Raw genomic sequence first — 16,566 nt, 5'->3', positions numbered from 1 at the left:
TCTGATGGAGAGCGGCTCTTGTAAGGCTTCACCTCGGCTCGCTCCATCTAATGCCTGGACCAGGAAGTTATCCTCAACAGGCCCCAGGAATGCCCTGGATTGTCTGCCACCTGCCGTGCCGCTATCCCAGCGGCCATACGTGCGGGTGGTTGAAATCCCCCATCAGGACAAGAGCCTGCAAGCGTGACACTTGCTGCAGCTGAAGCAAGAGGGCCTCATCAAGGAAGGTGCTAAGGAGGAGGAAACCCTGTGATCCCAGCACCTTAGTCTGCCCACATCAGGACAAGCGGAGAAAAAGAAGCTGACAAAGAAATGGGTGGGGGATGGTTGGGTTTATTGTGTTGGACACTTGGGGCTAGAGCCAGCACATGGTACTGGCCCGCGGCTGTTTCCATGCGTCTGCCTTCAGGCGAATTGTGCCGGGGTACGGATGTTGGCTCCGATCTTAGACCCAGGAGTGCCTTTGTGCCTGGGATGCCCCGCCAGTTGGAACTGCTTCCATGTCACCTTTTTTGGGCTGATTGTGCGGGGGGTCAGCAGATGTTGGATCGATGTTGCACCCAGGAGTGACAACATGCCTGGATAGACCGCACTGTTGGAACATGGCATCTTCTTTTGGGCTTATGGGAGGTGGTTGTTGGCTTTGATTTTAGACCCGGGAGTCACTTCATGGCCGGGAAAGCCTCTGCGGTTGGGGCTTTCTCCTGCAGCCTCTTCTGCGCCGGCTGCAGACATTTGTGGCTCGTTGTGCCACTGAGAAACGGCTTCGCATGCGGGCCTCCCCTGTCTGCCCGGGCCACTCCGCAGGGTGTGAATGCAGGGGAGCCCTCGAGGACCTCCGCCTTGCCGCTCTGGTGGTGCTGCGGGTTCTGTTCTGAGCAGCTGGAAATGGTGTTTGCCTGCTGCCTCGAGGTCTTCTGGTCCGGCTCTGGGATCCTGGGGCCCGACCTTGCAGCGGGGAGTAGCTGTTCGTGTTTGTTCTCCGCTGCCTGGGACGCCTCCTGCGTGCGGCTGCTGTGGCTGCTCTGGAGGATCCCGATCTGCCCCGTCTGGTGGAGATGCGGGAGCTGCTTTCAGTGGCTGGGGTGGGTGTATGGCTGCTCCCATGCTGTGCTTGGTGCTGCTCCACTGTATCCTGATGGTCAGGAACATGTGAGCAGGTTGTCCCCAGCTCACTGGTCTGGCAGCTGAGCTGCGGCAGCTGGGACCTGTGTGACGGCCCCGATGCTGCCTGGCTGTCGGGGCTGGAGCAGTTGTGCTTGTGTTCCTGGGGGCTGTGGGATGGCTCCAGGCTGCTCTGCTGGCTGGCAGTGCTGAGTGCCGCGAGCTCCGAGATGGCGGCGGAGGCTGTAAGGGGAGGCAGAAGGTCAGCAGGAGGAACCTGTAGCTCTCATCACCATTACTACCATGAGCTCAGCTTGGTGTCATCTTCAGACTGGCTGACTTTGCACCTCAGCTTTTCCATCTCTGAGGAAGCCAGGTCTCTGTTCTCGTTTATTAGAGGGGTTACACTCTCCTTGCTCTGTTTCCTCCTGCCTATGTACCTGCATAACCCCTTCTTGCTATTTTTCTCGCCCCTTGCCAATTTCAACTCCATCTTTGTCTTGTGTTTTTTGATCTTATCTCTGAACATGCAGGCAATCTCCGTATATTCTTCCCAGGCTATTTTTTTTGTGATATTTAACTTACAACTTTAGTATTAATGCTTAATTATTTAGTAAAATTAGCTAATTATCTAAAATATATACAATTCTCTCCATTTGGAACAACTGGTAAAGAATGGTTACTCAGCTAAACTCTTGAACAACTACTTCTTGGAGCAAATAATAGAAATTTTCGTATCATACAGACTGTGTTCTCTAACATTCTTGTGTATTAACGACTGATGTTTTTTTATTTTGAGGGAGCTAGATTTATACTCCCTGTCTTCCTTTATTTTTAATACACACTGCTACAAAACTTGTGTATATGTAGGTCACTCTGAGTGTAATCCCTTGTATTTATTTCAATTGTAAGTGCAAGAGACAGAGAGCTCAAGAACAGTATTTTATAGAGCAAATTCTTGGCTACTGTGTTTTAACATAGCCACCACCATTAGCATATGCAACCTCTCTAGCAATGAACAAGAGCCTGTATGCCATGCTTATGAAAATCTGCATCAGCACAGGTTATCTACTCACGCTTTTGCCACTACTGAAAGGCACCATGTACCACTTAACTCTGCTCACAGCTGTGGAGACACTGTTTGGTGTCCAGAATAGTTCAACAAGCATTAATGAATGTCATTGAGTTCCATTTTTTTTCACATTGATTTCATTACGTTATTTTTTTCATGCACATTTCCATGTCAGATGCTGTTTTGTTAGACTGCTCCTCTTCTGCCATCTATCACATGGTGACAGAATGTGGTGAAATAGTGGTGGGAAGGTTCAACCTCGACTGCCATACCACCAACATCTGCTTCAGACATCGTGGTCCAGCATAATAAAATGGGAAGCATTGCTTTTGGAGCAGCCATCATACATTGTACATGTAAGTAAAAGGCAGAGTCCCTGTTAAATCATCTCCATCTGGGACATCTGGACTCTTTGTGAGTCTGCCACCACTCTGTGGCCCAACTTGGGGAAAGTCATCATGGCGTTCTGTGCTCCTGCTGTGCCTGGAGTCAGTGCTTTCTATTTAGGCTGCCAGTTGCCCAGGGCTGGGTATGCACCTCTCTTAGAGGACATCAGCACAAATACAAAGACGATAAAATAGACCTTTGGTAAACTGGAAAGCAGTGCAAGAAGAGCTGCATCATTTCAACAGGGACAATGCTAAACCTAATTAGCTTTGCAGAGAAAGGTCAGTTGGAATTACATTATGCTTATCTGCCTCTCACCAAACAGCACCGATACCTTCACCTTTCCCAAATGCACTCCTCTTACAAAAACAATGGTGTATTCTGCACACTCTCAGATCTATGTTGATGTCTTGTAGATTTTAGGTCATCCACTTTTAGCTCACAGTTTCAAAAAATGTGGGCGGGGTATTGGAACTAGATGATTGTAAAGGCCCTTCCAAACTAAACCATTCTATGATTCTATTAATATGATATATATGAGAGAAATTGGTCTCCTAAAACTAAAACAACTGCCTCTGAACAGGCAGAAAGTACTCATAGAACGGAGCTTTTGGCTTAGGCAAGTATAACTAAATGTAAATCGATGTGATTCCTGGAGTTAACATGTTGACAAAAATGATTCACCAGAACTCTCTGCATCTTTTGCATTCAGGCATGATACAGAACTTTATTTGACTGGCATTTGTTGACATTTTAGCATAAATTTACACTATCTCAAGTCTGCAAAAGCCAGCAAATCTCATTAAAAAACGATATCGATACACCGTTGTGCCACCTTGTTCAGGATGCAAATTCAGTTTCTCCTTGTTGCCATACCCTGTTGAGCAAACATATGTCATGGCCTATGAATATGAAACCGGCAGATGTCTAATTGACCCGAATACATTGCCAGCATGTATCAGGATGAGTCAGTAGGTCTTAGAAACCCCCACCAAATTTTCATCAAAACGAATGGGACGAATAAGTGAATGCAGAGATGAATTACATGATAAAGAAAATGCAGAGAAGTTCTACATCTAGAACCACAAGCAATTAATTTAAATACAATTTTCTCTTCCCAAAGCTCCAGAAATCTTTATTTGGTTGTGTGGCAGGGAAAGAATGGAAACAGAGCCATTTAAGAAGCAGTCCAGATGGACACATCCCAGCAAAGGACAAGAAAGTGTTTTTTTTCTCTGGAGGGAACGGTCCTAGTTAAGCAGAAGGCACTGAGGAGACCCCTGTCTTGAAATGAAGCTTTGAGCCAGCAAGCTTCTACATCCTGCAGGACAGAAGCACCCTGCTCCTAATGAGCTGTTTGCACTTGAGTGAGAGCCAGCACAAGACATAGCTCAAATGTGGTTGTCAGGCTTCGGCTTTCTCTTCACACCTCCCAGTACGAATGTGTCCTCCCCGCCCAGAGACGTTTGAATGCAGTTGCAGCTGGAAAATGTATTAAAACATTTGTAAAAATTGACACAATATCAAATGTAGAAAAACTTATTATGCCACCATGTGAAGGAGGAATAGGATCCTTTCTATGTGTACAGAGATGAGTGAAGGCATGAGTGATGAGTGAAGGAATATCTTCTATTGCATCCTCGGGACTCATGCAAGGGAGCACTGCTCAGTGTTTGCCCAGTGCTTTTCTATTTTCCAACCAGGCACCAACGGCCTCCACAACAATCCTAGGAGCCTGATACAATTCATATCCCTCAGAGCTGAGCAAGCTGAGATATGTGGCAAAACTGTGAGAGCAACAGTTCACACACTATAAGGGTGGATGTTGTGGTTGTCACTTGTGCAGACATCTGCTCTTCCACAAAACATTCACAGCAACTGAGCAAAAAACAAGGATATTACAAATGATGAGTTTGAGCACATGGACCAGACCATAAGGGAGACCTTATTGCTCTCTTCCAATATCTGAAAGGTGCTTACAGCGAGAGCGGGGTTGGTCTCTTCTCACTGGTGACAGGTGACAGGATGAGGGGAAATGGCCTTAAGTTGCGCCAGGGTAAGTTTAGGTTGAGTCATCATCCCTGAATGTGTTTAAAAACCACTTGGATGTGGTGCTCACGGACATGATTTAACGGAGGGTTGTTAGGGTAGTTTGATTATGTTGTGGTTGGACTCAATGATCTTTAAGGTCTTTTCCAACCTGAGTGATTCTATGATTCCTTGATTCTTCATCTCACTATACACACACGAGCTGCAGACTATTCATCCAAGATCAATGTTTCTTCTCGGTACAGCCATACCTGATTCTGCCAGCATTGTTGTGTAAAGCACGGTACAAATTCAGAACATGTTTGCTGCTCACCTTAAAGAATTTACGGTCTCTGCCAAGAGGCAGCTCTGGACTACTTAAACGTATTTATATGGTGTGATACTCAACTTGTATATGGTTCTGCAGAGAGGGAAGGTAAGAAAAGAGTAAATATTCAGTTTACGACACATAAAGAGCAGAAGGAAGGCCATTGCATAGCAGGAAATGGGAGTTCAAAGCACAGTGTATGCTAGGTGAGAAGGAAAGAGCAATGCTCCTCTTGAGGTCCATCTGTCTATCTGACCTGTCTTTTGCAGTGGAAGTGGAGATCCTGTCCTAAAAAAAGGAACAGGCTGCCTTGCTGTGAAGGGAGCCAGATTGCTTTGTTCTTTTAACACTGAAATAGAGGAACAAGTTCTCAGTCCAAATTCTGGGATGGCACAAGCAGTAGTGTGAAGTCCAGTTCCCAAGAACGGAGTAGATAATTTAGATAGAAGTTAACAGAGAGGGAAACTTCTGCCAAATTTCACCAGGTTTAAATGAAGCTGAATCTGCCATTTCATTGGTGTTCATCTTTCAGTTGCAGTCTTGTGATTTAAGCAACTAAACACACAGCAAGATAAAATGTGCTCTGAGCCTGCTGGGAAAATCTGCATCAACTTTTGTCCACAAAGCCTAGGAGCTACCAGGTGAGGTGCATATGCCTCTGAGATATTGACTCAGATCCTTTTCTCTCATGACATCCAAAGGAGAAAGAAAAACTGGGAGACTGACAGAAATCTGCCAGCTTTGAAAACGGAAGCGAGGAGCTCAGAGAAGGTAGAGCATATAAATGGGGATGTTTTCTGTTCTCTGAATTATTGCTATATTGAATGTGTCAGTGCAACACAGTAAGTCAGAATGCAGAGAGAAAGTATATTCAGATTTAGCAAAGCCCATTACAGCTAGAAAGGCTCAGGAGAGATGTCCCAGCAAGACAGTGATGTAATAACTACAAGAAAATGTATTTCCAAAAACCCAGGCCCTTAGCTAAAGTGTATGCACCAGGGGATCTCTCTGCAGAAAGCTTCAGTTATTACTTTCTTAAAATCCTTATTACATTCCCAGCTTTATAAAAACTGAGTAATTACAATCTTCAATTACCTCTTAGTGCCAACTCAATTAATGTCCTTTCTACCAACTGCTTTTTGAACTGTTGGAGAGAAAAGATGATCTGGGTCAACTCATAAATGGTCTTTTCAATGTCTTATTAGCCAAAAGTCAGGACTTGCATTCTCAGGGAAGTGCCATCCCTCGATTGCTCTGAGAAGATGTAATGCAGGCTGAAGGAGATGCACCATCGATATCAGGGTCCAAAATTGAGGTGATGCCTGTGGATCAGTCATTCAAGGTGTTTTATTTCTCTCTCTTTCCTTCCAAGTGTCCTTGATAAAAATTCTGATATCTAAGCTAGAGAGATGGCACTAAATGGGATGATCAATGGTTGTATCTTCCTGGCTTTAATAATTAAAGCCATTGAGCCATTATGTTTTGGATCAACAAACAGGGCTAACAGGTCACTCATCCCAGCCTTGTAAATTGATTATTTTTCAACAGAAAATATTAGGGTCAGGGCAGCTTGACTGACCTGCCTTCCAGGTCTTGATATAAACGACAGCTGATTGGGATCATCTGGCAGCAATTTGGCTCTGCCCATTCATTATTCTCAGCAGGAAAATACTACTACAGCAGAAAAGAGCAGCGTGTCTGTACTGAGTTTTCATCCCCCTTCAGCAGGACCTGCCCCATAGAATGTAGGATTTACAGATGGTTGAGTTGTTTACAGCCTCTTAGGATCTAACATTTATTTATAATCTTAGATTCCATCTTCTGGCTACCCTTCATTTTGGGAATCACATGCTGTGAAAAAAAAACACCAAAACAAACCAGGCAAAACGCTCTAAGGAACTTTATCATTCTGTTCTACTGTTTCAGCAGTCTAAATGCTGATTCAGTGAGGAAATGTGTTTTTTTTTTTTATTGTTGGAAAACATCCTTGAAAGGAGTAGGAAGGTGAAAGAGGACCTTGGCCACTCCATCAACATCAGGGGATTCTCCCAAGTGACTCAATCCATCCTACAAAATCTTACTCTGCAGTATTGCTTCCTTCCCAGGGAGTCCCCTTCTCATCTCCGTTTGTACTTGGCCACTCTCTGGGAGGAAAGCTGAGCCACATGCCTAAAATTGTCAAGGATTAGCCCTGGTGGGCTGCTGCCTCCTTCCCTCAACAGCATAGAAGTGATCCATGGACCACTTCCAGAATCTAGTTAAGGTTTTATCCCACAAATTGCAGTATTTCTTCTTCCTTGTAAAATTAGCCAGGCAATTATCCTTCCTTCTTGATTGAGGCTCTTTTTGGGGGGAAAAATCTCTTCTCCGTAGGCTTTCACTTTGCTGGCCACTCACTATAGCTCCAGGGATCCCTATGGGCTAATTTGTCCTCCAGAGTGCACCCACACACCAATGTTTCCAGCTAAGGACCCCACTGTTTTCCATCAGCTGATTCTTGGAGTCATCTGGGTGAAGACCTACAACAACAGCAAAAAAAGAATGCCCAGCTCCTGCATAACCTGTGCCTCAGGCAGGGTTTGGAGCAAGAAATGAGTGCTCATCTAATGGCTGCTGCCCTGATCTCTGTCCCCAAGACAGCTATTTAGCTATTCAAAGTTCTCACAGGTTTATCTGCATGGTGTACAGCTGCTCTCTGATTGCTGCATAAATATTTCCATTATAACTCAGTCCTTGGAGACAAATTACAAAATTTGTCCCTTCCTCCTTCCTGTTCGATGTGGAGTGAGGTTTGTCTAGAAAGTGCTCTGAGGATTAAAGTTACTTTGTAATGCCAAATTCAGGTATAAGTTGCCAAAGGTCTTCTTTGCATAAAGGATTTTCAAGCAGAGACAAGCTGAAATTTGCTATTTGCAGCACAGTAAAACAATCCCCAGCAGAATATTATTCAGTGCTCAGGTTTCATCATTTTATAATTTCATCTGTCTGTATTTTGATAGTCAATTCCCAGTGTTCAACTCAAGACCCTCTGGTGCATTGTAATGTTCTCATTCCTCCATTATGCCCCCATTGCAACTTTCCTAATCAAATCTTTCCTCATCGCTCCTTCTCAGCCTGAACCTCCTCTCTTTTCCTTTAATACTTGCATGAGTTGGGAGCACTGGAATTTTACATTCCAGGTCAAATATTTTTGTTGATTTGTTTTGCTTGCTTTGACAGAGGACCCTTGCAATTGTACATTCTACTGTCTTTCTGGTCTCCCAGGTAACACAGGCAGGGTGGCTCCTTCCCCACCAGGGATGCCCACTTGGCATACTTCACTGCAGAGACAACAATGTGTATTTTTTCAAAATATAGCAAAGTTACAGAAAAGAGCTATTGTAAAATAAAGCTTGGCTACGTAACAGGCATGTTTGTGTTCCTTCCCTGCTGTTCTTTAATAGTGCAGATTACATTAATCCTTTCCCAAATCCCAACATCAGAGCTGCTGCTGAGCGCAGCCCAGGCATTCCGTTTTTGGTTGGTTTGCAGTCAGTTATCCCAGCTGCTGACAGGTGCTCAGCCCAAAGTGAACCAAAGTTCCTGAAGTCAGATGAGTGTAGCGTGTAGAAGAGAGCCAAACCTGCATCATCAGAGTTTTCAGGTGTCTACCATGTTGTTTGCTTCATGATTCTTGATTCCAAACTGCTTTCTATATGCAATGCTCTTTCCCAACACAGGGAGAGCAGTGCACGTGGGACTGGCATGGAAGCATGGGAAAAGAGTGAAGTCAAACAAGGGAAAAAGCCTCTGGATTTTGTTTTCATTCTACAGCATGCTGATTTATATCTGAAGTTTTAGTGGATTTAAGATGTTCATAGATGTTCTAGCCCCTTCTTACCTCCATTGCAGCAAAGGAATGTCATCTTCATAAGTATTGAAGGCATAAATATACTGAAGAATATACATACAACTATGGTTTTTCCTGTCATCACATAGCAGAGACTTCTGGACTCGCTGAACTAAAAACACTTAAGACAAATGGCTTCTTACAGAAAGGGCAACAGTAGTTTTCCAAAGGTTCCAAAATTTACTTAGCTTGTAGTGACTGCAGCCAGTTGCTGAGACTGTGTTGAGAAATCAAGATGTTCATAACCCAAAGCTACTATGCACTTCTTGTTTTCCCTTGGAAAAAAAAGAAAGTATGTGTTATACTGTACTTTATTCCATTCCTCTTTACTCTGGTGAGAATCTCACATCAACAAAGGTTGTTCAGTGTCTTCTTAACTCTTTTCTTACTGCCTGCCTGAAAACCATGGTCTGTGGCTGCTTTGTGTTCCCATGCGCAGGGTTGTGGCTAGGGCAACCTGCAACGGTGTCCCAGCAAAGATTTGCTGTGGGGACATCTTGATAGGAATAACAGGACTTTCAGAAGAGCGTAAGATTAGCATCAATGTTTCTTCTCACTGCTGTTGTGTTCGCTAAGACAAACAGGTCCTGAACATGTGGATAAAACTCAAAGAGATTGACAGCAAGATTTCTCAAGTCACACGCATTGCTTGTAAGATGGAAAGTGTTTGACACCTACTCCTCCAAAGCCAGGCTTACATTTCAGCAGCTGTAGCACAAATTACCATTTTATGTGAATATCTGAGAGAACAGAAAGGGCTGTTGCATGCTGAGGAAATGCAACAACTCTGTGAGGGCAGACAATAAGCCTTCAGTGCTTTTCACATCAGAGAGTCTTGGATTACTTACTTGCAAGAAGGTGAATTCTGGACACCTTCTGGCATAGCAAAGTCAAATGTCTGAAGACTTGGGCAAGGCAAAACAGGACATGTGGGACACGTTTTAGGAGGATGGACAAAATTCTGTTGGAAGTGGTTACGATAGGAATGGATGAGCAACCCATGAGCAGATCATTGTCAGAGGTAGGTTTCAGTGTGTTTAGTCCCCTGATCTAACTACTGCAAGAAGTTAGGGTGAGGGAGGTGATCCTCTTCCTCTTCTTTGGCCTGGTGAGGCCATGCCTGGAATATATCGTATTCAATTCCGGCCTCCCCTGTTCAAAACAGGCAGGGATGTTCTAGAAAGAGTCTGGCAGAGATGATAAGGGACCAGCAGCATTTCTTGTTTGAGAAAGCATGAGAGACCTAGGAGCTGTGAAGCTGCCACTATGTTGCATGGAAGCCAAGGGCCCACGCCCACAGGCGCACATGAGGCGGTGACCGTGATGTCACAGTGGGTGTCGCAGAGCAGCCATTGTGACACATGAAGCTTGGAGCAGAGCAAAGGCTGCCGGACTCAGGCAGAGCATCAGTGCGGTCTGGTGAGGAGCAGAGAGAGCAAGGACTCTTGCAGTGCTCGCTATCTCACAGTGCTCGCTATCAACGCACAATGATGTCCTATAGGAAGAGGAAGGCCTCCGGCTCGGAGGAGCCAGGTGAGACCACAGCATCCCTGAGCACAGATCCTGCCAACAGGCAGAGGAGAGCTGGGGGATGTGCCTGCGGATGAGGGGCAAGGAAGGAGCAGGCAGGAGCTCCCACCCGCCATTCAGCAGAGTCCCTCCACTGCTTGGCAAGGCGCCCAGCTTGGGCTGTGCTGCTTGCTGGCACTACTGAGCCTTCATTGGGAACTTTTCCACCACCACCACCAGCTCTGCCCCTCAGCCAGCATGGCAGGCAGAGAGCAGGACCCAGGGGACGGCCCGTAGGGATACTTGGCTCTAAGGTGCTCACTGCTGCTCACATTTGCTCTCTTCTTTTCAGCATGCATGCTTTGTGGCTGGGCAGAAGATGACCCAAACATCTTTGGGCGCACATTTGGCCAGGGTTGGATTCGTGTCCATGAGTTCTGCTTGGTGAGTTCCCTCAAGGGCTCCTTCCAAATTACTGCCAGAGATGCTCCCCTTCCTGTCCTAATGAGAACCTGCTCTTTTCTCTCCTACAGATTTTTGCCAACATCTTCTATGCAGAAACACTCTCAAGAGATGGAACTGTGGGCATCCCCCTTGATGACATCACACTCAAAGCCAAGCAGGCAAACCAGAAGGTGAGGATCTAAATGGAGCAGACAGATTTGTCCCCTGAGGGGCTCACACCAGCTTAGCCTGGACACCAAGAAAGCAATTGGAACTTTTCCAACCTGCCTCCAGGACAAAGTCCTACAATTGGAAATACGCCCTGTCCACCAGGCAGCTTTGTAGAGTGTGACCAAGCAATTCCCAGACCCTGTGCCCTGCCCAGAAGTCTGGGGCCGGCTGCGGAGGCCCTGAGCCTGCTGCTGATGGGGCTGTTCTGCTCTTTCCAGCAATGCTTTGTTTGTGGAGAGAGGGGTGCTGCCATCACCTGTGCTGAAAGCGGCTGTGAACGAAGCTTCCACCTGCCGTGTGCCAAGGACGGGCAGTGCGTCACCCAGTTCTTTGGGCAGCACAGGTAAGGGCTGTCAGTAGCAGCCAAGCCAGGGAGGATCCCGCAGCGACAGCTCCCAGCAGCCTGCCAGAGCCAGAGACAGGGCCTGGAGCTTCTTCATGGTCCTCTGCCTTCCTCACAGCACTTCTCAGCGTTGCCCATCCCTTCCATCTTCCCCCAGGTCCTACTGCTTTGAGCACCGCCCTCGACAGACAGCAGTGACAGCTCCAGCAAAAGATACCACCTGCGTCATCTGCCTTGGGCCTGTGGGGGGCAGTTTGTCCTACCACACCCTGGTTTGTCCAGCGTGCAGACACACTTGGTTCCACCGGGGCTGCATCCAGGTAGGAGTCCTCCCCTCACCTTGCAGACATGGTGAGCACCAAGCACCACTTCGCTCACCCTGCTTGTTCTTCTCCTGCAGCAACAGGCCTTTACTGGCAATGCATGCTTCCGGTGCCCCGGATGTCGAAACAGTCTTCTGTTCTTATTGGAAATGTCCACCATGGGGATCCAAATCCCAGACAGGTTGGTGTCCTTCTGCCAAACCATACAGATGAGAAGGCATGAGCGCTGGGCCTACCAGGGAATGTCTTGGCAGTCCTGGCCTTTGGCCGTCACAGGAGCACGTGCCTCAGCTTCATGGAGAAGCTGGAAATGGGGTTGGGGTGGATGAGAGGGGATAACCTTGGATCTGACGCTGGCAATGCTGGAGCCTCATCACTTTCCCTTCCTTCTCTTGTAGAAGACCAGAACAGGAGGACAATGATGCATATGCATCACTTCTACAGAGGCACAGGCGCTGTGACGCCATCAGGTGCCGTCACCCTGAAGGCAGGGAGATGGCAGAAGAAGAGGGGTGAGTTACCACAGCAGCTCTCTCTAGCTCTGTGGAGGATCTCAGCCTCAGCACAGGCTGGGAGAGCAAGGACTAAGCAGCAGATGTGCTGTGCCGGGCTCTCTCTGGCTTGACTCACTTGGTCCTCAAAGCCACAACCCCCTTGTTTCCCCAGGCCCTGGCAGCTGCTCCTGTGCAGCTCCTGTGCTGCTGAGGGCACCCACCGAGAGTGCTCCTACCTGAACAACACAACAGCCACGTGGGAGTGTGACAGATGTGCTGGCCTGGGTACCGGTAAGAGGCAATCAGCCACATGGCTCCGCGCTGGGGCCAGGCAAGGCCTTGCAGCAAGTGCTCAGGGCAGCTTTGCCAGAGTCTCTCTGCCCCAGGAGGGATGTCAGCTTCTCCCAACTCAGGGGTTCACCCTGCTGACCTGCCCGTCTCCCCTTACAGCTTCCAGCAGCAACTCAGAGCTTGCCAGCTCCAGCACTGCCAACCAGGATGGGCAAGGGCCATCCCACAGCCTCCAGGAACATGAGGACAGCTGTTCCAGCCCCACTAGCCAGGCAGCATCAGAGCCATCATACAGTTCCCATCTGCCAGAGCTCAGCTGCCAGAGTAGCGAGCTGGGGACAGAACATAGGACAATCCCCTCATGTTTGCCAGAGGATATGGCTGAGCAGCACCAAGGATGCCATAGGAGCAGACAAACAGCAGCCCAAAGTGCTGAGTGTTGCTCCCGCACCTCCACCAGACGGGGCACATCAGAATCTTCCAGAGAGTCCCCAGGGGCTGCACGCAGGAGGCGTCCCAGGCAGCGGAGAACAAGCCGCACACGAAGCCGCTCCCCGCTGCAAGGTCGGGCCTCGAGTTCCCAGAGCCGGCCAAGAAGACGCCATGGGAGCAGAGGAACAGCAGCTCCTCGTGATCAGAGCAGCATCCGCAGATCAGCAAGACTGGCAACACTGAGGTCCTCGAGGGCTTCCCCAGTGCCTGAACAAAGGGGACGATCTGTGCATGGAGCGCAGGCTCTCACAGAAAGCCGTTACCCAGCGAGGTGCAGAGATTAAAATTTCCACAGCTGGCTCTGAGTAAGCAGCAGGAGCCAGTCCCACCACCGGAGACCACCTCAGGCATAAAGCTACTCCTAGATCCAACATCAGAGCCAAAGTCTGTGCAGCCAGCCCCCAAGCCTGCACAGGAGTAGCCATGTACCAGTCCCACCTGCTTTTCTCTGGTCCCGAGTCCAACTGTATGGGAACTACTGAATCACAGCCCAAACCACTGATTGACCAGCTAGGAAAAGGACTTGGTCAGCCCTAGAAGCACAGCTGAAGGTAGTTCAGCTGTGCAACCAGAAGGGGTGGAGTCTGTCTGCCCCTCTCTTAGACCCCATTTAAGGGCTGACTGCCACTGGGGAAGGTTCTCTTTCCAGAGATTTCTCCTTGGTGAAGCTTTTTCCTACAAACCTACAATTTTCTGATACAGGCAAGCAATCTTCTTGCCTTCCTTTACAGCACCGCTCTATCGTGCCAGTCTTTTTGTTATCACACCTTTGTTATAACACTTTCCCATTGTATCAATCTGTCAAATTGCTACACCGACACAATAAAGATCAGAAATTCCCCCACCCACATTTGTCAGCGTCATCCTTACCTGCTTCTGCTGAGGTGGGCAGAGGGACCTTGACAGCAGGGTTGTCTCCTTCCCAGACTTCACTTCACCTGGCACCGTTTTGGCCAGATCCCCAGTGGGGGGCAGTGTCCAAATTCCTCAAGAACCCAAGCTGCACTGGCAGGGGCCGTCCGGATTTGGGCTTGGGTGTGTGTCAGCCTCAGGGCTGCTTCCAGCTGTGTAAGAGCTTGTGCTTTCCTCCTGCATGTGGGCAGTGCTGTCAGGTCTGATGGCTGGTTCTGGTCTGGGGATGCTGCAAACCTCGAGGTGCTGCAGCGCATCGGGCATTGCGGTCAGGGCAGGGCAGGGCAGCTCTCTGGGCTGAGCTGTGGCCTTGCCAGCCCAGATGCCTCCACCAGGCTGGTTGCACCCACACATGCTGATGGACTTGTAAGAAGTGATTGCTGAACCACTCTCTGTCCCCTTTGAAAAGTCAGTGTTCTGGTTTCAGCTGGAACAGTTGACTTTTCTTCCTAGTGTCCAGTATGATGCTGAGTTTCAGCTTTAGGAGAAAAAAAAGCATTGATCAAACACCAGTATTTTAGTTGTTGCTGAGCAGTTCTGCACAGATCCAAGGACATTCCTCTTTCTCCTTCTGTCCTCCCAGCGAGGGGGACAAGCTGAGCTCAAGATGCTGGAAGGAGACAGAACCAGGACTGGCCGAAAGGATATTTCATACAATGTGAAGTAGGTTGAAAAACAATGAAACCACGAGAGTTGGTTGAGGGAGACAGGCAACACTGGGGGACAAGCCAAACACCAATGGGAGGCAGTGAGCAATTGCATTGTGTTGCTGAAGAAATTGCTGGAGCTGACTGCAACTTGAAAGTTTTTTTCTTCTCCAAATCTGCAAAATTTGAACAAAAATTTATCATACTGCTGGTAAGTCTTCCCTATCCCAAAAAAGGAAGGAAAACCAAAAGAAAACGAAACAAAAGATCACCATTCCAACCAGTGACACCTTCAAAGTAGGGATGATAAAGTATTTTTGTTAATTGTATTATACTACATTTAGTTTTATAGTTCTACAATATATTACACTTCATTTTCCAGCTGAGCATTTAATTCTGCCATACCAGTCTTTAAATGGGAATTGCAAAACCATTGCTGCATCATTTGTAAAGTACTTAGTTACACCACCATCTCTAGGATCTTCTATGATGCAGTGACAGCGTAAATTCCTGCAACATCATCAAGAAAATCTGCAAGGTACCCATCATTCTTTCTCGAATGCCACCTGGACCATGCTTTTGTAAGGTTATGGGCTGGCTCTACTCTACGGACATCTGGTGATCAACTGCACAAAATGCTGAAAATGGAGTGATCTTCCATCCTAACCTGTATGTTTAAAGCCTGCGTTAGTGGTGGTGGTGTTATGGAGTTCATCTGTAAATATCTCTATTGGTGATCTTGTCCTTGCTGACAACAGAGGCAAAAAGTCTATCTTCAACCTTACTTAGTGCCTGCATAATACTGCTGTACAGTGAAGTTGATTTAAGTCTGTTCCTGTAGATTTGGTTCTTCTGTCGGCTCTTTATCACAGTGCTTTTAAAGCTACAGTGCCATAGCTGTGTGAGTATCCTCAGTCTTTGACTATCCACCAACACCTCACAATAATATTCTGGAGTTATCACTACTGCTATCTTAGAGACTAGTTGCTATTGAACAGTTTCCAATCTGAATCTCAAAGTGGTTCGATAGCTGTATCCAAAGATTTCATCTTTGTCCAGCCTGAGATTTAGCTTGGTGACCACTTCTGCTGGGTTCATCTTGCCCACCAAGCTGGAACAGTTCAGAGGGGATAGGTGGTAACTTTCTCAGACGAGGGGAAAATCAGACTTTCACTATCACCAAAACTGCCTGACCGAATCGTGGTGTCCCACACCTGAAGCAGGGGCACAGCGGATCAGAGTGGCAATACCAAATGGAGCTGGTTGGCTCCATTGAAGGCAGCATAGTGTCACGGAGTTATCAGATCAATCTATGTCCGTGACAGGGACGACAGGCCTTTGCCCTCCCCCCCCACCCCAGTCCCACAAAAATGGGAAGGAAGGAAGGGAGGAAAAGAGCAGCGGCAACAATCTGTGGAGGAAAACTTATTTTACTATAATATCGGAATACAAGATAACACAATATATACAATTTAATTGAAATTGGGATTAATAAATTAGACAAGATGAGAGAGAGAGTTCCCGGGACCGAGTCAAACCTGAAAAGCTTGGAACGGCCAGGAAAGCACCTCCAGCACCCACTGCAAGGCAGCAAGAGAGCGCCCCCCCCACCCGGAAGGGTCAGATCCCGTGAGTGCTGTAATGTACAGGGATAGGTACTTGGAATTGGGGCAGTGACACTTTAATGCCCCGTGCACTACATGATGTTTTGATGTGGAATACTGAAACCATAAAAAACAAAAACAAAAACAAAAACATAGAACCATGACACATAGAGTGTACATGACTAAAAACCACTGCAGCATGTTTGGAACATGCTGCTGTTTTGGCACTGTGGTATTGCGTTGCAAAAAGCTGGCAGGTTTTTTCCATGCGAGAAGAATCCCGAAAGCAAATACTTTGCTGGTATTTTGTCTCAGGATAAAGAAGGTGCCAGTCAAACAGATTTTGACCATGCAAAGACTGTGGAAAGCCCTTTCAGGGTGTATGGGAACTGCTGAGTCACGGCCTGAACCTCTGATTGATCACCTGAGGCGAGCCATGAGTCAGCCAGAGGAGCACAGGTGAAGGCA

General features: G+C 47.4%; 2 protein-coding genes across 2 annotated transcripts; one reads left to right on the top strand and one right to left on the bottom strand.

Annotated features, from left to right (window-relative positions):
• Window positions 1–667: 667 nt before the first annotated feature.
• Window positions 668–2,470, bottom strand: LOC122158802 (serine/arginine repetitive matrix protein 2-like). Its single transcript, XM_042815807.1, has 2 exons — window positions 2,449–2,470; window positions 668–1,347 (listed from the first exon to the last, which is right to left on the bottom strand). Exons 1-2 carry the CDS (start codon window positions 2,468–2,470, stop codon window positions 668–670), a joined length of 702 nt encoding a protein of 233 aa, XP_042671741.1.
• A 7,699-nt stretch (window positions 2,471–10,169) lies between these two features.
• Window positions 10,170–13,219, top strand: LOC122158800 (PHD finger protein 7-like). Its single transcript, XM_042815800.1, has 9 exons — window positions 10,170–10,341; window positions 10,670–10,761; window positions 10,851–10,952; window positions 11,211–11,335; window positions 11,493–11,655; window positions 11,736–11,839; window positions 12,057–12,170; window positions 12,325–12,443; window positions 12,603–13,219. The coding sequence occupies exons 1-9, from the start codon at window positions 10,170–10,172 to the stop codon at window positions 13,217–13,219; spliced, it is 1,608 nt and encodes a 535-aa protein (XP_042671734.1).
• The last annotated feature ends 3,347 nt before the right edge of the window (window positions 13,220–16,566 follow it).

The sequence above is a fragment of the Centrocercus urophasianus genome, unplaced genomic scaffold (genome assembly GCF_019232065.1).
Source record: "Centrocercus urophasianus isolate 14NV4802_14NV808 unplaced genomic scaffold, USGS_Curo_1.0 seq_15, whole genome shotgun sequence".
In the NCBI taxonomy this organism is placed as follows: domain Eukaryota; kingdom Metazoa; phylum Chordata; class Aves; order Galliformes; family Phasianidae; genus Centrocercus; species Centrocercus urophasianus.
The sequence above is the reverse complement of the archived record's forward strand: the minus strand, read 5'-3'. Positions and strand labels throughout refer to the sequence as shown.